General features: G+C 32.5%; 2 protein-coding genes and 1 long non-coding RNA gene across 3 annotated transcripts; 1 reads left to right on the top strand and 2 right to left on the bottom strand.

Annotated features, from left to right (window-relative positions):
* Positions 1-3,602: 3,602 nt before the first annotated feature.
* LOC126755696 (rho GTPase-activating protein 92B) lies at positions 3,603-20,799 on the bottom strand. Its single transcript, XM_050468446.1, has 5 exons — positions 20,567-20,799; positions 19,973-20,214; positions 17,102-17,277; positions 7,129-8,089; positions 3,603-6,413 (listed from the first exon to the last, which is right to left on the bottom strand). The coding sequence occupies exons 1-5, from the start codon at positions 20,614-20,616 to the stop codon at positions 5,260-5,262; spliced, it is 2,583 nt and encodes an 860-aa protein (XP_050324403.1). The 5' UTR covers positions 20,617-20,799; the 3' UTR covers positions 3,603-5,259.
* LOC126755707 (uncharacterized) lies at positions 15,431-16,321 on the bottom strand. The gene is made up of 2 exons (XR_007666517.1): positions 15,849-16,321; positions 15,431-15,728 (listed from the first exon to the last, which is right to left on the bottom strand). It is a non-coding gene; the product is annotated as an uncharacterized LOC126755707 (long non-coding RNA).
* A 316-nt stretch (positions 20,800-21,115) lies between the features above and the next one.
* On the top strand, positions 21,116-22,232 carry LOC126751558 (surfeit locus protein 6 homolog). Its single transcript, XM_050461926.1, has 2 exons — positions 21,116-21,329; positions 21,392-22,232. The coding sequence occupies exons 1-2, from the start codon at positions 21,224-21,226 to the stop codon at positions 22,165-22,167; spliced, it is 882 nt and encodes a 293-aa protein (XP_050317883.1). The 5' UTR covers positions 21,116-21,223; the 3' UTR covers positions 22,168-22,232.
* Positions 22,233-22,632: the final 400 nt, after the last annotated feature.

Here is a 22,632-nt window from a genome sequence, read left to right as displayed (position 1 = left end):
TATGAGACATATTTATGAAACTTCAATAATTTTGGATTAGAATATCTTAGACTTTATATGACTGCATTCTCCTTAGTTCATATGAATCCCTAGATACGAATGTTCTGCGAGTCAGTAATCTCGCCAATTTGATAATACAATAAGTTCCACAAAAATTGTTTCTCATAATGTTATAGCTGCATTAAATGCATTTTATTTATTTATCTTTTTTGCATAATTTTTTACGAGTATGTATGTATGTATGTAATACAACTGCAAAACTGTTCATGCTAAATTAAATTGCAATGAAGTTGCAAAACAATAATTGCTGACTAACATTTTGCCGTTGAGTTTGACTTTTCCACTTACAAATATAGAATATATTTCATTGTAATATATGTATATACTACAGTATACAGAGCCAAATCTATAAACGATAATTTTTTTTTTTTTTGCGCTCAATTATTTAATGTTATTTTTAATTGTGTTATATGTACTCGTCACATTAATTACATGCACATACATGTATATATGTATAATGTATAGTATATTCTCCTTAATTACAGAAATATTTCACTTCTCAAAGCAGTCCACTCACATATAAGATATGAGAATTGCCGCGACATACAATTTTGCCAACAACTAAAATGCCGTTGACATTGCAAGTGCAAATGCTTACAAAAACACCAAAAACAAAACAATAATCCTACCATCCAACTGTGCGCGCGGCCTAAGCATACAGTACATTTTGAGGTTATGATTTCAATAACATTTTCGGATATGCACGAAAAGTACTAAGTATATAAAATATAGGTTCTAACATAAGTTGAGTTACTAAGTTTAACTTTTTTGAATACACAAGTGCTTATTTATGTATTTTTTTTAAACATACATATATAAATTAATTTAACAACAAATGCACTTGAACTGCGAACTAATTAGCAAATTACTTTAATCTATGCATTTCTACATACATATGCATATTGTATATGTATATGTATGTACATATGTATGTATATTGCTCTTTTGCAAAATTAATTTTCCTGCTTTGCCGCTAAGCAATTCTATAAGTTAAACTAATTATAGTAGTTATACATATATTTAGACGATATGCAGTATAAATTTAGAATAGCAGCTTTATCAGCCTAAAGGATAATAGCCAACACACACGCATGCGCAGAAGGTGCCAGACTTGTTAGCACACACATTTATAGATATTTTACAGCAATTTAGCGCATTGCGTTGCGAATACAATTTGTAGTTTATCATTCTTGTGCGTCGTGTACTCTAGTTTCGTGTCAGATTTGTCTTTTAAATTACATAAGTGTTTTATATTCGCTTACAATACTCGTATAGTTTATGTATTCTTTCTTTAACTCTCTACAACCATCCACGAGTTGGGTTTATCTTTTGCGTGCGTTTTAATTATTGCATAATGAAAGCGTTTTCTCGACGCAATAAAACTTGCGCACTTCCAACATTCACAAACATCGTCACATCATCGACTGTCGACTGAGTTCATTTCACCTGAGCTGTGCCATTTTCGTGGAGGTATTCATACATTGTTCTTACATATGTATATACTATGTATGTACATATGTATATGTTTATTTTTCACTACCATTGCTAGTTTGAAGTGCAGTTGAAACTGTGTAGGGGGTAAAGTTTTGGAGGTTTGCACAATAAAATAGACACAAAGAGGTTAAAAAAAATAATAATAAATGTCTATTTATATTAATAATAAAAAAATAATAATATTTATAATAAAGAAATAATAATATTTGTAATAAAAAATAATTATTTTAATATTAAAAAATAATAATATTAATAATAATACAGCGCGTAAAAAATAGTTAAACAATACAATCAGTAAAATTTTGTAAACTTGTTAATTTTTTCCTTATACTGTTTTACAGATAAAGGTTAGATTGGTAAAAAAATTTGAATATTTTTTTTACATAAAAATTTTTTATATAAAATATAAATTTTTTTTATATATTTTTTGTTATATTATCAGTAAAATTTTGTAAATTTTTTCCTTATACAGTTTTGCAAATGAAAGTTAGATTGATTAAAAAATTCAACATTTTTTTATGTAAAACTTTTTAATATAAAATATTAATTTTTTATATATATTTTTTTTAATTTAATAATTTTGGTTAAAATATAGTGTTTTGGTCTGCATATAATCATTTTTAATATTTTAAAATAACATTTTTTTAAATTAAATCAGGGTTGCCATTTGCATTAAAAGATAATTGAATTAATTTATTTTTATATACTTTTATTGCGGTTTTTTTTTATTTTGTTAACCAAAAAATGGGACTAAAAAATATCAAAAAAATTTAATTCCGCAAACCGGATAAAAAAAATTAAATTAAACATTTTTTTTATAGGTTTTTATTTTATAAATTTTTGTTAAAATATCGTGTTTTGGTCTGTATTTAATCATTTTTAATATTTTAAAATAACATTTTTTTAAACTAAATCAGGGTTGCCAATTTGCATTAAAAATAATTGAATCAATTTATTTTTATATTCTTTAATCGCGTTTTTTTATTTTGTTAACCCGAAAACGGGACTAAAAATTAAAAAAAAAAATAGTTCTGCATACCGGATAAAAAATAATAATATAAATTTAATGTTTGACATACATTTTTTGTATTTATTTTTAATTAAAAAAATCGATACCCTGTGTTTAATTTTTTTTATACTTATAGTACTTTAGTACTATATTTATGTGCAAATTTTTCTTTTATATATAAGATATTTTTTATATTGAATAATTGTTTTCATAAAATACATTGGGTTTAATATAATGAATTTGTTTTGCTCTTGTTTTACTAATTTTGTATAAATTGTTTTTCTGTTCAATATTTTGGCATTTAATCTGTGACCATATTAGACAACTATCAAAACTTAACAAAATTGTATTTAAATTACTAAATAAACTACTACTTAGTTTGAAGCCAATTCCATATAAATACTCAAAATACCAAATATATAAATATAAAAAAATATATGTATATATTCACCAAAAGTTTTTAGCAGCACAAAGTGCAGTATTAACCCACTTTTTATAAAGAAAAAACCAAGTTTCAACTAAACAAATACTTAAATAAAGAAAAAGTGAGGTTATATAATATACGATTTATAGATTTTAGCGCTTTTGCGCCTACATACATATATAGTTTCTAAAGCACAAGTACGCACTTTACACGGTTATATAATTTTAGCGTTATGAATATGTATAATAGAGAGCTGCACATGATAATCTGTCTCGGAGAGAACCCGATCTATATTTTTACTGGTTTTAAACTGGAAATATTTTTCGTTTGCGCATTTATATAAGAAATATAAATTCTCAACACCTGTTCACGGCTTTGTATTATGAAGAGAGTTGCTTATGCGAACTTATATAAAATCTTAAGAAAAAGAAAAAGAGTGTATATGCGCACAGTTACGCTATTTTACGATATACATATATTACATCAACCGAATTGATTGCAGTAGTATTTTTTACAAAATGCATTGCAAACATTTTTCTTTACCTACTCTTTAAGATTTTAAAACTCGTATTTAATTTTTTGAAAAATTGAAAAACCCAAAAAATAAAAAACAAATTGTTCAATGAAAATTATATTTCAGTACCAAATATGCTCAAAACAAATTTTGTACAATACTGTGGCAGTCACTTTTAACTTTTTTTTTTAATATATATTTATTTGCAATCTATCAATTGACAATCAGCAAATTTTTTAATTACATAATTTTTGATAGACATTATTTTTCACGCGAACACGACATACAAAGTAATAGCACTCTTGATAAAAAAAAATCGAGGAGCAAACACAAAGAAGTTTATAGAAAATATATAATATTAATATTTTTATAAACGCATAAAGAGATCTGTAAAGCTTTGCTTTAAAACAAATTCTTTTTTCCAAATGATAAATGGACTTGTTGTTGTATGGTTGTTGTTTTATTGATATTATTTTATCATTATTTAAAATAATAAAATTGTGTTTTTTTAATAATTGAAAGTACTCTTAAAATTTCTTTATAAAAACAAATTTTCAACAAAATTTTCTTGACTTTAGTCAACAATCATTTAAATATGTGTTTTATATGTATATATTTTTTTATTTTACAAATAAATAACAGCTATTTTATTCAGGAGACTGTTTCAAAAATAGAACAACAAAATTTACAAATACATAGTTTTTAAATTTCAAAGAGGTGGTACACTGAAAAACAAGAGTTGTATTTATTTCAAATAAAGCAATTATTTAGTTACACTCCGCATGCAGCAATAAAGAAAATAACAAAATTTAAGCCAATATTAATAGAAGTATATTCCATAGATTTTCTTAACATAAAGAGTATACGGCTTTAATCGTATGTTGTCAGTTTTGAAAACGAAAAATTAAAAAAAATTAAATACACAGTTGCAGCAATAAACTTTATGAAATAAATAAACAAAAATAATAACAAATAAAAAATAATAATAAATAAAAAATAATAATAAATAAAAAATAATAATAATAAATAAAAAATAGTCCCAAAATATTAAATAGAAATTTTATTTTTTTTATTGAATTTTGTAATGAAAATTATTTTTCTTGCTAAATTTGCATTTTTTTTTTTATCAAGAATTTAAAATTATTTTATCTTAATTTTTTGTAAAGAAATCCTAATATAAAATTGTATAAATAGTGTAATCATGCAATAAGAATTGGAAAGTTAAACTTTTTTATTGCATAATAATAAATTAAGTGTATATTTTTTAGCAGTAAATAAATTGATTAAAATAAAACAAAAGAATAAGCATATAAAAGAATGAAAAAAAATACAAAATAATACACAACTTTAAGAAAATGAGAACAAACAAATATTTTTGGCGCATTGCAAAATTTTCCAAACGCCTGTCCACGAAAAATAATATCGCATATTTACTGCAAATATATTGCCAAATACATACATACATATATACATGCAATTTACCCAAAATACAATTTTTATTAGAAAAATACTCGTAGGTCTGTTTGTTTGTTTCGAACTCGAACACATTTCACCGTTACACAGTTTCAACATTTTTTGCACTGCCAAAGCAAACGCAACGCACTATTTATAATACAAATTGCTACATTTCTTACAGCTTAGTTCTCTACTAGTGTGTCTTCGTATGTGTGTGTGTGTATGCATACACATGAGTCAGTGTGCGTGTGTGCGCTACAAACAACTACAAATGTTTACAACGCAACGCCGTTATGAGCGCACTTAATCTGATTGCTTTTTCACCACCGAGGGCGGTGGTGGCGCTGGCACCGTGGGCCGCTTCGTCAATATCATGTGCGGCGAAACGGGTGTTGTGGGTGTGTTGCGTGTTATCGGCGCCGGTGTTTGTGTCTGCGCTTGTGCCGTGCTCACCGTTGACGTTGCCGACACCGACACCGATGCTGTTGCCGCAGTCGACGATGCCGCAGCAGCTGTCGTCGTTTCCGTTTGCTGCGGCTGCGGCTGTTGTAGTTGTAGCTGTGGTGGCACAAAAGTATTGGCATTCGCATTCGAATTGGAACGCGAGTGACCACCACCGCCGAAGCTGTAGACGCTGGCAATGCTGTTTCGATTGCTGTTGCTGTTACTGTTGCCTTGGCTGCCGACGCCAGCAGTGCTGTTTATATTCGCATTCTGCTCCGCACTCAGTAGCCGTTGATTGTGTTGATTTTCACGCATTGTCGTCGCTGCGCCGTTATCACAATTGTCGCTGCGTAGTTTCTCGATGAACTTCTCAGTGGTGCGTGACACTATACCGCCTCCACCGACAGCTACACTGTTAACACCGTTAGCGCCAATACTGGCAACGTTGCAAGTTTCGTTGGCTTGCGTTGGCGTCGGTGTTGTCTCATCATCACTTTTGCCACCACTGCCGCTTAGGCCCAGCACCATCGGGCGTTTGGGTATCTTTGGTTTTTGTGGTAAATCTGGCTTGAAGACCAGCGATCCTATGCTGTCGGTGCTCTTGCGATCCGCTACCGGTGAAGGTAAATTATCCAAACCGAAAAATTGTGTACGAGTCATGGGCACCGGTTTGGCCGATTGTGGTGGCTCTGGTGGTGGCATTTGCTGTGTCAGTGGCTGTTGGAAATGTGACAGCTTCGGTAATGGCGGTTTTTCGGGCTTCTCTGTGCTATTACTGTTATTACCATTGTTATTATTATTGTTATTGTAGTTATTATTGGCTGCCGTTGTGGTGGTTGCTATTGTAGTTGTTGTTGTCGATGTAGCTGCATTCGGGAAGAGTTCTTTAACGCCGTTTCGGTGTGACTCGTGATTGGTGTGGATTTTCTCCACAACTTTGGCGGCACTTGGCGGAGAGGGAGCGCAAGCCTTTTGGCGACGAATGGTACCGTAACGTGGACTCTCAAGAGAATCTGAAAATTGTTAGGATAGGTTAAAATGAAGATGCTCTTAAAAGTATCTAATACCCGTAGAATTGTTGAAAGAAAGCTAAAACGAGACTTTGTTTATAAAAAAAAAAATTAATAGTCTAATAAATTACTATTTTTGAGTTACTTTGTGTTTACGCTAATGGAAAATCTAAAACGTAGAATCACCTCTATACCAAGTCCAAATTTCTTTTTATTAGTATTCCAAAAAATATTCATTTATTACACTAAACATTATCTTTAGAGTGGACGCTTACGCTTTACGCAACACGCGAGTTTACGTTCGGCTTTGAGCGTCCACTCTTCGGGCTCCCTTAGGATATTTATAAATAAGAGCCGGTTGGGGATTATACATTATCTTTTGTAAGAGACAAAACTAAAGTTTTTTAAAGGATTTTCTTTCTATCTCTCTCTCTCTCTCTCCATCTTTATACAGATCTCTCTCTCTTTCTCTCAATCTTTATAAATCTCTCTCTCCCCAACTTTCATTTTCTGCTGCCGTCTTCCTCTACTAACTTTCCATCTATCTAATCACTCTCTCTCTCCTCTCTCTTTTTTAATGTGTCTTCGATTTCCTGTCTTCTCCGCAACATCAATCACACTGTGTCTCACCTCATCTCACTCTCTGTCTGTTCTGCACTCTCTCTCCCTTCATAAATCGCCCTATCTCTCACTTCCATTCTCTCTCCCTTTCACTCACCCGTGTCATTCCGATCCAAATTTTCGTTGGACGAGCCAGATTTGCTTTTACCTTCCACAAAGAGTTTATTGCGCGACAACGTCACAAAAAAGTCTACATCTCCTTCGAAAAAGTAATCCCACTGACTAATCAACAGTTCCACAATCACATTCACAGCCGATGAACTGTTCACCTGTCCCAGGTAGTCGGCCGGATTGCTTTTATCCATACGCGGCCACAACATATTCGGCGACATTACAATCGCCACATTCTGCGAACTCATCTTGTTCTGGTCGACATTCTGTGTGACCAGCCAGAGGAAGCGTGTCAAATACCGTAAATTGGCATAATTCGACGATGGCAATTTGGCCAGAGTAGCCTTGATTGCGGCTTTCCGCTCCGCTTCACTGCTACATTCCGTCGCGCTAATAAAGTCTTTATAGTATTTATAGGTGAGTAAGGGTTCAGGCAATTCACGCAAATACAACTTGAGTATCGAACCAATCACATGCGGATCCTGATACTCCACTGGCAGTGGCGTCTTCACGTATTGTGCTTCGAGCGCATGTTTCATACGTCGCAATTTTGTGCTTGCACAACCCACACGCAACAAACCCTCCTCGTACAGACCGTTCTCGATGAGGCAGCAAATGCAGAGCTCTAAAATGTGTGATATCTCACGATTCGTCGACTCCAGATGCTCGGTTAGCGAGGTGCCGAAGCGCGATTTCGCTGTCGATTGTATAATATCCTGTATGGAGGCGAGCGATGAGTTGACCTTCTGCAGGGCACGCTCGTGGTAGTTACGCTGGTATAGCACATAGTCGCGTATGCATTGGACGATGACGTCCTCTTTGGTGATCAACTCGAACATGAGTGCGGCGAGCGAGTCGCGCTCCTTCTCCAACTTCACTTCACATTGTTCCTGTTGGTCTTTAATGTGATTGATTTTTGCCGGTGCCTCGTCGAGACGTATGGCGGCCTAAAGGGGGGCGAGAAGAAGGCGAAATAGTTAATATGCGAATATAATAAAAATTTTGAAATAGCAGGTTTAGAAAATTTTTGAAAATACTTAATATTTTTTTAACAGTTATAACTACATATTTTAATTTTTAAAACAATTTTTCCTCAAAAATCTTTTTTGTATAATAAAAATTAAACATAGTCTCCCAATGCTCCTTATCTCGTTCGAAATTCGATTTGCCTATCGTAAATATTCACTTATTTAGACGACCCCCCCTCACTCCCTTCAATACAAAACAGCTGTGCAGCGATAAGCGTAGATTTCGCAAATCTGCTTTTATCGTCGAAACAATAGAATGATAGTGACATCAGAATCATGAAAAGGCAACAACAAAAACACGAACAAGTCTTGTCGGCGTAAAAAGAATCCAAAATACAAATCATAAAAATAGAAGAGTGCAATATGCCAATAAATCGGATTAAAACTCTGCAGCGCTGAAGAAGTGAGCGCGGAGAACACTGAAAAAGCACGATAGCCATACAACGGTATATGTATTTATGTGCACGCATGTATCTATGTTCGGTGCAAATTCAATCAATAAACTTCTGACTAAGCCAATTGAATAATCGCGTTCGCACCTTCCCGCATTTGCACAGATTCACACCATTGCAGCATAGAGCGACCATATAAGGCAGCCATGTTCACATGTACATATGTACATACATATATTCATACATACATTTACATCCAGAAATGTGATTTATACTTTTTGAAATAAACTTTTAATATGCAAATTGTATTTTTAGTTTATTGACTAATAATAATGAAAATATGAGCAAGAGTTCATCCGAAATTCTAGTCATAATTAAGACAATGTGAAAAGTTTCGTCATTGTTTCCTCTCATCCACCACAACCACCTGTGTCTCCTATACCGCATTACAGCCGGAGGCGTCACAAACTCACAATACATCTTGGTAAACCGGTAAAGCTAAAAACAAATTATGTAATGCGCTGTTCACACTACACTCCAGACTACTTCATTTCGCACAAATTACTTTTGACGGTTTTCAAGCATAAATCGGCCTATACTGCTGCAATTATATGTTCGATATTCGTAGAAAGTTCATCAATCTTCGCTGGCTTGCTAGCATAGACAATAGACTTAACGAAGCCCCACAGGAAATAGTCTAACCGCGTCAAATCGCACGACCGAGGCGGCCAATTGACTGGGCCATTTCGTGAGATAACACGTTCACCAAACTTGGTTTTCAATAAATCGATTGTGACATTCGCTGTGTGGCTGTGGTGCCGTCTTGTTGGAAACACATATTGTCCCAGTCCACGTCATCCAATTCTGCCGGTCTTCATCATCACGGAAGAAGTACAACCAAATGACCCCGCCGGCCCATAAACCGAACCAAACCGTAATTTTTTCGGATGCAATGATGACTCATGGAGTACGTGTGGATTGCCAACAACGCATATTTTGCTTATTGACGAGGCCGTTCAGCCAGAAATGAGCCTCATCGCTGAAGATGCCCAACGCCTGAAAACAAGGCGTGAGAGACTGATTTGGGTCTTCCTCAATTGATGCACTAGCGGCAGCAATATTCTCCACACAACGGGCACTTCTTTGTCTAACTGTCACGGAAACATTTTGTACTGTGCCTGTAGATTCCACTAGACCCTCAATTTTTGGTCTGACAGGACGATTATGACGACCATAAATTGGACGTAGAGCTCTTAAAGTTGAGACCACTGACTCCAAATTTCGGTAGTCAATTTTAATAATTTCGACTAGTTGTTGGATTTCATTTTTCCATGATGAAATGGCAAAATTTTACTGAAAAGAAATGTCAAAAGAGCGGGAAATGGATGTCGTTTGCTGTCCCTATCCACTTTTTGTAGCATCCCTATGAAAAAGCCCTGTATATGACCTTATACAAAATTCTTCTTTTAAGAGTTAACAGTTAAATTCAAAGATCATTAGTTTTGATATAATATATGACCATTATCTACTGTACTCTTTAAAATAAAATAATATAAAGACATTAGCACTTCCTGATAAGTGCAAAAGAATAAAAACAACAGGAAATCGCACATACATATGTACATATTAAAGAAGAAGAACGGTGCAAAGACCCACAAGTGAATAACACAATGAGACATAGTAAGAATATATGCGATTAATGTTTCGGCAATTTCCATAAATAATAGCTATGACTATGGGAAATAGCAGAGCAATAAAAATATAGCAACAGAATAAAGCAGAAATGAGAATTTTATAGGCGCAAATATGTACATATGTACATATGTAAGAATATTTAAAAAGAAATAAAAGCGCTAGCATTAAATGGAAATTAAAATTCAAGATTCATATGTCTTATATACATACATACAAACATACATACATATGTATGTACAGTATATACATATGTACATATATTTATATGTATGTATATAAAGCATGCATATGCAGCATTTCTATTGAGAATGGCATGACAGCATGTCAACAACATTACCATTAGGGATACAAGCACACATACATACATACCTACATACTCATATATGTACATATGTATATAATGTTTGCTCCAAAACTAATTTTTGGACATCGTAACACAGTTATTTATTTTATTACTTTTCTGTCACATTGCCACAGCTCTACAGCTCTAGCCACGGCTGCATGCTCACTTGTCGCCAGCGCAGGCGCCATATACGGCAGGCGGACTTCCTAAACAGTTAAGAGACATACATTCAAACACACACACACTTAAGGCAAATTGAGAAATACGCAACAAATGAAAGAAAAAGGTAATCAAACTTCAGCAATAAGATGTGGAATACACTTATAAGCAAAAGCAATGCAAAAATTTGCTCCAAAGACACAATTTCGCGTAAAAATCGTAGAAAATAAGATCTTAAACCGCTTAAACGGGCGAATCAGTACATAACGGTGACGAAATCTGACTCACGTTTGATCAACGGAACTGCAACGAATAAAGCAACAAAAGGAATAACATATGTCGAAAATTGCCAAATTAGTTTCAATGAATCGCAATAACGTCAACCAAAAAATTTCTAGGCGACCGGTATGAGTCAATAGACGGACCAAATCAATGCTTCGAAGCGGTGAAATGGACGTCACAGCAAAGGAATATAGTACATAGCAGTTGCGAATGACAAGCGGCATTCTGTTATTAGAGCTGTTAGCTGCTTTTCCACTGCTGCAGCAGAGAGCGGTTTGAAGTTTCTAACAGGCAATGGTTAATAGCAGACTATCGTCTTTGAACTCAGAGACTGATCAGGAACTTATAAAGCTCTTGAAACTGTAGGATCTCTTTTGTAGAGACAGTGCTGCTATCCCAGCTTTATGACTTCGATTATTTAATAATGAATTTCCAGAAAGAAATAATGGCCCCACATCTTTCTGTTGGGGTATCAAGATCCACAACTCTCAATACAACGGCTCCGACTAAATTAAATATTAATAAATTGGTCAAAAATCAAATACCTTTGATATGTTGAAGATAAAAAAATAGATATTGATAATCTTGGCTTTCATAACTCAATCCATATTATTAGCTACATACTTACATACATATGTACAGACATATGTATGAATTATTAAACACAAATATTGAGATATCTTACACACAAGAAACCTATAAAATAACTATAAACTATTAATATTAACAAAAATAACACAAACAAAACTGAAAGTTAACACTGTTGGAGAATTAAATAATATGTACATACATATGTATGTAAATGTTTGAATCAGTATTTATAGAGAAGGCGATGGCTGTAATAATGACGGAACCCCAACACTAATTTCGATTGCTTTGAAAGTGTGCATAGAAAGGTGGCGGAGGTGACAATGCCAAAATTAAATTGTCAAATTTTGTGACACAGCAACAAAAAACAGTTATAAATATGTATGAATAATTAAATAGATATACATACATATGTACTTAAGTGGCAAAAGTAATAGTAAAATGGAAATAAAAGCCATAGCAATTCCATACATACAAATACATATGTACATATAATTGGAAGGTTCAAGCTAACAATAATAACAACAAATAAGCGGTAAAAGCCAATGTCGAAGACGAAACAACAACAAATCGGCAATAAACTTAATATTTCTACAGAATTAATATTAAAAAAAGAGACGGCTCCTAACGTAATCGCCGGCACGCCCAACCGCAAAACCCGCTTCAGCGCTCACCGCAAAGTTAACATTGCCCTCCGCTTCCTCTGTCACACCTTCTCAACAGTAAAGCACTTGAATGACCAACACAATACAAACACGCACACACACAGTATAAGCCGACACTGCGATTTCGCTTAATCATAATAAAGAGGCATGCGAAAGAGAAATTAAAATGATAATAATAATAATAAGCATAATCATGACGAAAATTATACAAATATAAGTAAATAAAACAGTTACAAATGAACGCAACTGCAATAGTAAAACTGCATAAGTCATAAGCGAGTTAACCTCAAAAGAGTAGTAAGGAATAAGGAAATCATAAAAAAAAATAAATAAATAAAAAACAAGAAAAAACGTTAACTTCGGCTGCACCGAAGCTAATATACCCTTCACAGGTGCATTTCTTTTAGTAATTATGTGTTCAGTTTGTATGGGAGCTATATGCTATAGTTAATCCGATCTGAACAATTTTTTCGGAGATTATATTATTACCTTAAGCAGTAATCCATGTCAAATTTCGAGAAGATACCATGTCAAATGCGAAAGTTTTCCATACAAGCCTTTGATTCCGATCGTTCAGTTTGTATAGCAGCTATATGATATAGTAAGCCGATCTGAACAATTTCTTCGTATATTACATTATTATCTTAGAAAATAACCTGTGCCAACTTTTGTGAATATATCTTGTCAAATGTGAAAATTTTCCATACAAAAACTTGATTCCGATCGTTCAGTTTGTATGGTAGCTATATATTATAGTGGTCCGATATCGGCAGTTCCGACAAATGAGCAGCTTCTTGAAGAGAAAATGACGTTTGCAAAATTTCAAAACGATATAAAAACTGAGGTTCGAATAGTGACTAGTTCGTATAAGTATATACACAGACAGACGGACATGGATAAATCGACTCAGCTCAACATACTGATCATTTATATATATACGTTATAGGGTCTCCGACGCTTAATTCTGGGTGTTACAAACTTCGTGGCAAACTTAATATACCCTGTTCAGGGTATAAAAATCGGAAAATTTAAAAAAATATATATGTATATAAAAAAATAAAATAAAAATATAATTACATACAAAAAATATAAAAAAATAAAAAATATATATAAAAATTTTATATTTACATATATTAAATAAGAAAACGAAATAATAAGGAATTAAAAATAAAATTAAAAAACTTAAAATAAAAAAATTAAATAATATGCAATAATTCAATTGTATTTAGCTGACGCACTGATAAGCGAGTTAAACTCAAATTGAAACGATAAATTCTTGAAAAAAATTAGTAAAAATATAAAAAACATACATTTAAAAAGTATACAATTTTTTAATAAATTAAATAATTATATTATAATTAAAAAATCTAAAATATATAATAATTAAAAAATAAATTAATTAATTTAAAAAAATACATAAAAAATAAAAATAAATAAAAAATATTAAAAATAAAGTTAAACTAAAAAGAAAATGATACACAAAATATTATAAAAAATTGTTTAAAAAAATTTGCAATAATTCAATTAAGTTGAGATATAACCTTGATTTTTTCTAACTCTGCTCTTATTGTTGTTGTTATTATTTTCGAATGTTTGTGCAATGCGATGCGAACTGTTAGCTGTTTGGCCAAAATAACTGATTATCAGCATTAACTAATTATCTGATTCACAACAGCATTGGAGCAAATACAACAAAAACAACAACAAATGAGGACAACATACTGATGTAGTAGTATGCCATGCAGGTAGGCGTGTCGGCGGGCATTTACACGCGCCATGAACGCAATTTATGAATAGGCGTAGCAAGGCATTGGCTACGAAATTTCGGAAATAAATTATTTAGAGAGCATAAAACTGGATAAAAAATCAAAATCATGCCAATGAGAAAACGCATACAAAAATTAATTACAGAGATTCAGGGTTGCAAATAATACATTAAAAAAGTCATTGAATAAACACTTGAATCATTTTTTTTAATTCTACTATTCCAAATGCGGAATTAAAAAAAAATTTATTCCAAAAACCTTTTAATCCCAAGCATATACAAAATTATTTAAAAAAATTTATAATCCAAAATGTTTGAATTCAAAAATTCGCAACCCTGTCGAGAATACCCTCATTAATTGGCAGTAATGCTTAGCTACATTGAAATTCCAGAGATATGATTATCGATAATATAAACAACATACATAAACGCACATTAACAAGTAAATACAGGTTGTGTAGCAAACATAGAATAAGTATAGCACAGAAAAAATATAGATCATTTAGGGTGAGCTCTGCGAGGAGTGAGCTCTAGGAGAAAATTACATTTTAACGTACCTGAAGGGATTTAAAAATTTAAATAAAAAATATCATAAATAAAATGGAATAACAACGTGTATTTATACAGCTTTACAAGGTAAACAGCTTAAGTTGATTTTGAGAAATGGACGATATTGGCCTTTCAAATCACAAAATCACTTCAAAAATTTAGACTTTTCTGAAAAGAGTCAAATGTAATTGTCTATGTATCCCATCTTTTGCAATAACTTTAAGTAATTTTCTGACTGAATACAATTTGAAAGTTCTAAAATTGCCACTTTCATATTTTAAAATTCGTTGCATTGCTATATTTCACACACCACTACGTGCTTAGCCTTATGTCGCGTTAATTGGTGATATCACGATCAATTTGTCAGCTGTAAAAGCAAAACCACACGCTTATCATCACGCTTGTTGGCTTATCGAATAATAGCAAAACAAAAAGCAAAATCTACAGCCAATCAAAGTTTATACCGCAAGAAGCTTACGATTTGCTATTTAAAAGTATCGACAAATTCAAAAGTTATTTGTAGCTTTCTTATCACATCACGATAACAAAAATTTACTACGAAAAGGAGCTAAGGAAATTTATTGAGCAAAGCTTCAGAAATCAATTGATAATAAATTGTGAAGGTAATATTGCCGTGGATGTTTATTGTTAGGCTTTTAATATGACATAGATCACGCTTGGGAATACTTTTAGACAATAAAATATATAGTAATAGTTAACGGTTTTTATTACATAGCCTTAAAAATTATAACTTATCAGTTTTGAATATATGTATATCGAATTTTATTATCGATATTTATCAAAAATTATATTTTTTTTACATACATATATCCGTTTTTATTACATAACCTCAAAAATTGTAAAAACAAAATAATAACTTATCAGTTTTGTGTACTTAACGGATTTTATTACATAACCTTAAAAATTATAACTTTTGAGTGTTATTTAAATATTCTTACTGCTTTTAAGCTGCTAAATGGAATTTTTTTACATGCCAGAGAGACCTTATCCTTTTTTCAAATTTCCACCGATTCAAAAAATGTATCGCTGAGCAAAATTTTACAAAAGGTGTATGAAACATGACACGATCAAGCAAACGTTCGAATATTATAATATACATCTAGAATTTAGATATAATTAGGATTAGAGTTGCCAACTAAAAGAAAAATATTCTCTACAGAGCATCAAACGCTGTTCGAAAAATATTGCCCGCTATAATTAGACCCAGATTTGAACTCACCACACTCTTCGTGGTGGTCACGCACTTAAACAATTCTCTCTCAATTACCAATTAAACAAATTTGCTCAAAATACCAATCAAGTAATATTGAATGGCGTTAATTATTCAATGTCATTGCGAAGTTCAACAAATTAAGGAAGAAAACCTTAGCACTGCCAACGATGTAACGTAATTGCTGAGTATTATATAGCAATCCGATGTAACGTATGTATGTATATATGTATGTCATGTAAATGTATGTATGTATATTCGTAATATTTTATATTTTTATAGCAAATTGAAGACAATGACTGAACCGCGACACGTGTTTAAAAAATTAATCGATACCATTGTGCTTATTATATTGCCTATAATGCCTATAACGCAAAATATAATAAAAATACATATATGTTTTTTATATTATTTCCAGCTATCGCGCAGTAGGCATACAAAGGTAGTACGTAAGGTAAGGGAAAGGAAAAATGGATTTGTAATAGAATAGTTGCGGTATTAGCAATCATCAAGACGATAATTTTACATCGTGTAACTAAGCATACATACATATGTATGTACATATGTACTTATCTACTTATATACATGAACATATAGTTTTTCAAAATTTGTTATACCCTGAACAGTTAAGTTTGGCACAAAGAAACGTCAGAAACCCACCGTCTTTTTGTAGTCCCTCAGTTTTGGTCGGTATCGGTATCGGACTATTATATCCAGCTTCGATGCAACGAAAATTAACGATTTTGGTTTTATTTTGTTTTACAAATATGTACGAGTACTTTACATACTGTACTACATATATAAATATTACGGCAACATTTTATTTGGAGAGGACTTATAAAAAGCAATATGGCAAATATTTTACAAGCTTTAACGCTACTCCAATCAAGTGCTACAGCAGCGGACAGCAAGCATGTCAACGCCTTCATTTCCTAACTACTTTCTTTTATTGATTCACTTATTCTGCCATTCATACAGCCACTTAGACTTTTTCATTCAATTTTCCGCTTGTCAGCGCATAAACACTTCAGCTACATAAATACAACTTGGGAAACATTGAGTAAGTGTATTCAACGCCCATTTGACAGTTAACTGTTGACAGTTATGTCGACTTCCCAGGCGCACATTTGCACGCGTATTGTTGCACATTGATAAAAAGTAGGCAAATGTATGCTTATATAAAATATATATGTACGTGTTTATGTTATGTATGTCGATATACATATGTATGTATGTGTGTACGTGTTATTATGGGTAAATACCTCATAGCTGCGCTTTAGTGACTGATACTCCTGCACTGTACGTGATACATTGCGTTTGAGTGATGAGATCTCTTGGATTTCATTATCCAAAATTTGCTTCAAACGGCGCACCACTTCGTTCTCCGTCTCCAGTTCAGTGTCGACGATGCATTCCGCAATTGACTTCTCAAGTTCGCCTGCAATTGAGTAATACAACATTTAGTGACTAAATAGTTGGATGTATTGTATGTAAGTGTACATATATGTATATACATATGTATGTTTATCTTATAAATTATAGCACATATGCGCACTCAAGTTTTGCACATATGTATGTATATATGTATTACATCTGTAAAATGTAAGCATGTTTCGCATGAATAGTAGCAAAACAAAAAAGCCCAAAAATATAGTCGAATAGAAATAAACTGACGAACGAACAATAAAAGGGCAGTAAAGCTGCTAAATATGAGTAAACTACATAATTAACATTTGTATATATGCATCTGTGTATATTATATATTTAAATGTGTGTAGGTGATGTACGTTTGTAAGTGGAAAAGCAATGAGGCAAGAAGTCACAAGTGGTTGCGAACGAATGAATAGTAAATGCGATGTTTTTAAGAATGAGCTGTTAAAAAAGAAGTATTTTTAAATATAAATATATATGTACATATATACATATGTATGTACATATATAGAGTATTACTCAAGAAGGCAACTTTTCACCAAATTGTCTTTATAATACGGATAACGGGTTTTTCGTTAGGGAAATAAACCGATGCTGTAACTCAAAAATTTTGAATTTATAAAAATAATGACGTATTAATAATTATTATTTTTTATTTAAAGTAAAATATGTATTTGTAACTCTGTATTATTACATAACATTAAGAACATTCACAAAAAACACTTTTTGTAAACCCTTTTAATGAGAATTGTTGAAATAAATATTATTTAAATTTTAATAAAAATCTAAATAAGCAAAATAGTAGAATATATTCGAAAATATACAAATTTATGCATAAGATAGAAAATGATTAATGAATTTGCATATGTATAAATTTTTCTTAAATTTCAAAAATATATTTTTTTTAACTGAAAATAATTTTACTTTTGCACTCAAAAACTTCAATTAGCGAATTTTTAGACACGGATTTCCGATGGATCATACGAGGTAGACAATATACACATAGATGCTTTAAAGAGTATTTTCATATACTTATACAATACATATCCTTCATACTTCATGACTAAACACACACCGCCGATGGAAATGATAAAAGCCAGCCAAAGTCAATAAATTCACATGCAATGCCTAGCTTCGACGAAACTCAACATCATCATAGCCACTCTCTAACGCATTACAACAACAAAGTAAAAGCAATTAAAAATTTGCAACACTAAAATTAGCAGTTGTAATAGATGTTTGGACACAGACACCAACTCAAAGTGTAAGCTTAAGCGCAGGCCGAACTTCTATGAGTTTTTTGCAGAATAACTGCGATGGCAGCTGAGTAAGTAAATGATGAGTGGCTATTTAGTAGCTTGGTTGACTACCAGGCTGCCTGACTAACTGTCTATGTATCTGCTAGCTGGCCTAAGATGAATGGGTTACTTATGTATATACATATAAATGATATGTTAAAAAACGCAAAACTGTTGCTGCCACTACTGGTAGTATGGGATTGAAATGCAATTCCCACAATGTGGCTGAAAGCAAGCTTCGAGCGTGAGTTTTGGTTGCATGCCTATTGGCAGCTGAACAACAACATACAACCCTCGTTCACACAAATGTATATGCATATGTACACGCATATATGTATGTCGAGACATCCATAAATATATGTATATTTATGTTCATGTTTGCCTCTCAATTGATTTAGATGTTGTTGCTGCTCTCCGAAATTGTTACATAATTAGCAGTAATATAATTTGGTAATAATAAAAAGCAAGTCAAGAGTTTAAAGGCTTAAGCGGTTAAGAAATGAAATAGATGAGCTAAGAACTGGGTATCCAAACATGTACATAGTAACGTCACAGTTTAGTACATACAAGTGCATTACTTTTTCTGTTGTCTGCCATACAAAACAAAGTAAAAAAAAAGGTAGAACAAGTGGGGTAAACCTTTAAGATAGTAAAAAAGACTTGGCAGCTTAGAGAAAATTAAAAATGCATTACCAAAAAATATATATTTAAAAATGAGTTAATTCACTTCTCTGCAAGTGCCTACCGAAATAAAAACTTAGAAAAAGCAACAAAGTCAACCCTTTAGAAAAGGAAATTGAGCATTGTGTTTCCGACATGTATAAAATGTCAGCGATATGTCGACACGAGACAGCTTTTCGCTGACTAAACACAACAAGGCCAAGCACAGCAAAGGCGAGGTCAACGCCAGCGCCACACTCATCGCAGTTGACAATATGGTTTGTCCAGTGCTGCAATCCAATACATTAGGTCAATCGTAAAAATCATTGCAAATATATGAAAAAAAGCAACAAAATTTTGACGTGCCTTTCGTCCCGTGATCTATCTACATAATTGTTAGCACAACTACAGTGTCTATGCATGCCGTAAATGGACATAAATGACAATATATACTTTGATAGCACAATTCAAGTGGTCGCACAAACTTTGGCCATATAACATATTTTTTGATTAATACACTAGGCAATAAAGGCTTTTGAGGTATTATGTTTCGAAATTTTTTACGAAACTGACCACTCCTTTTATTTGCGTGTGTAAAAGTCTTTTGAAATTTATCAGTTACATTTATAAATTACACAATCACAACAATAAAATATTGCCTTAAACAAGTCTACCTTGCACTCTTCTACTTGTAACGGTCAGCACACAATATTTACATATTTTGTTTTATTGTAATATACGCACCACAATTAGATAAGACATGATGTAACGGCATTTCTTTGTAAAGATCCTTGGATGACTCCTCTAGCGCTTGCCCAATCTTGTAGTGACTGTTCTTTTTGATACGTTTATCACGGTCCTGTGTGTCGGTTGAGGAACTAGCTGCCGGCAATTTACGTACCATTTTTTCCAGTACATCTTTATACTTGTCAACTTGTTTTTCAATTATTTCCAATTCGGAATCCTTCAAATCGGATTTATTTGATCTTCACAGGATTTTCATGAAAAAGTAAAAATTAAAAACATAAGTCTTCGCTTGCATATTTTGAGTATCATGGCGTAGGGCTAGTAGCAATAATAGCTGCAATACATAACACATTAGCAAAATGCCGACACACCCTTCCCCTTTGGCACACAAATCAAAGAAAAGGTATAATCTTTTCACCATAGTGCAAGACCAGCAAATGCGGCCATCTATGCTTCAGTAATCTCAGTCCTTTTACGCATCGGCATCTATATACATACACTTGTATAGAACACAGTGCCACACCATTGTGTCTAGCCCATGCCTTATGACTTTGTGCTATCCAGCCAACTTCCAAAGCTTACAGCACTCACCTCCCCAAATTTTCAGCTGCAATTTTTATTTTCGTGAATTGTTTCTTCATTTTTGCAGCACTTCACAATTACACCGCAACCGATATTACTTTTTCAATCGAATAACTGTGTTTTGGTTTTTTTTACACTTCAATATTTCGATATTTTTCTTCAATTTTTGCAGTAAACATAAAAATTAGTCATCCTATTCTTCTATCACCAACGAATGCGAGCAATCAACTCAAGTCTGTGAAGCTTTAAGGGGTGTGTTCAATGGCAATATGACGTTTGAGGCAATTGAATAGGGTATGTTAAACGGACCATATGACCTTCTAGGGCTTAGTTTGCTATATATTGTAGTGGTATAAATAATTATTGTTATATCGCGTTATTGTAAGATCATTTGTTTGTTTCAAATCACATAATAACGTATTTCTTTCATTTATATCCATTTACTTATTTATAGATACTAGAATAAAAATCTTTCTTGTTCTCGGTCTAATTTCTTTCAGTGTATACAGTTGATAATTGCTGAACATACGATTGTCAAATTTGACAATTCGATTTGGTTTTTTGTTCTTCAATGTTTTCACTTGGAATCAAAGGTGCACGTGTAGAATTGTAAAGTTATAAATATAAAGAATATTAATTTATATAAAATACATCAAATTGTCCGTAATGACAATACAACTTGATAAACGGGGCTTAATGTCTCTAATGCGCACAGAGAATGAGCGTATTATGGATATGTTACTTACTTATAATGTACCGGATTCAATTGAAGGTATGTAAATGTACTAAGCACCGAGAAGAAAGGTAAATATTTATAATTTTACTTCTTTCTAGACATCGAATATGATGATTATCTGTTGAATAATGAAAAGTCTGCTGCAAAAGCCAAAAATGCGCTGGATGCGCGAAAAGCTACACCAATTGACGAATTGCAGGATCGTCTTAATATTATCAAAAACAAGATGAAAACCAAAAAGCGTCCAGCGTCAGAGCGTTCACTGAAAAGACGTGAAGCAAAAAAGTTGAGAAAAAATAAAGAAGTTAAAAAAATATTGGTCTCCGCGGCGAAATCAATTAAAAACGAAAATCAAAAACATGGAAATGTGAGGGAGAGTGGGGACGAGGACAAAAAGGATATTAAGAAAATATTACCAAAACCTGTCTTCAATGAGGAAGGTAAAATTGTATTTTCTAAATTTGATTTTGCATCTCATCCCGGTGCCAAGGTGAAGAAATCACATCAAAATCCTCGTGAGATTTTGAAGAAAATAAAGCAAACGGATAAAAAAATAAACGAACTCAAAGAACAAGGCGAAGTAGAGAAAGCTTCTGAAATAAAAAACGAAATGGCTTGGAAGAAAGCCTTTGATAAAATTGAAGGCAAAAAAGTGAAGGACGATCCGAAGTTGTTGTATAAGGCCATTAAAAAACGAAAGAGTGAAAAGAAGAAATCTAAGAAAGATTGGGTGGAACGTAAACAAAAGGTTGAGTCAGGCATAGAACAGCGACAAAAGAAACGGCAGGAGAACATCAACAAACGTATCAAGGATAAAAAGACCAAGAAACTAAAGAAGTTATCGAAAAAGGGACGGGTGATACCCGGTTTCTAATATAGTTAAGCAGTTATATTTAAGATCCTAATAAAATAAATTAAAAATATTCATAAAGCTGACTATTCATTGAAATTTCATTCAAACAATATTTGTATTCGAAAGATTTTAGAATAAGATAATTCTTTCATAAATTTTCTATTATTTATAAAAAATAAATTGCTCTAAGTGTGCTGAATTTGAAGTTAATAAAAGATCCTCTTTCGTTATACTCCCTTCCAGTAGAGGCAACGAGTTAACCATAATTAACGCGGAAACAATAACATTACGTCACGTTACGTTCGTTTTATAGCAACGCTCCGAAAACAGCTGTTTAGAATTTTGCATAGCTCGGCATTAACTGAACATACTGCAGATATCAGTTGCTTGTGATGACATTTCATTTTTGCATATGTTTGGTATCCTTGTCATATAATAATTCAGCCGCTGTTGACGCCGTCGCGAAAACATAAACAGTGTTGTATT

The sequence above is a fragment of the Bactrocera neohumeralis genome, chromosome 2, assembly GCF_024586455.1.
Source record: "Bactrocera neohumeralis isolate Rockhampton chromosome 2, APGP_CSIRO_Bneo_wtdbg2-racon-allhic-juicebox.fasta_v2, whole genome shotgun sequence".
NCBI classification, from domain to species: Eukaryota; Metazoa; Arthropoda; class Insecta; order Diptera; family Tephritidae; genus Bactrocera; species Bactrocera neohumeralis.
Note: the sequence above shows the minus strand (reverse complement) of the source record. Positions and strands in the feature narration are given on the sequence as shown.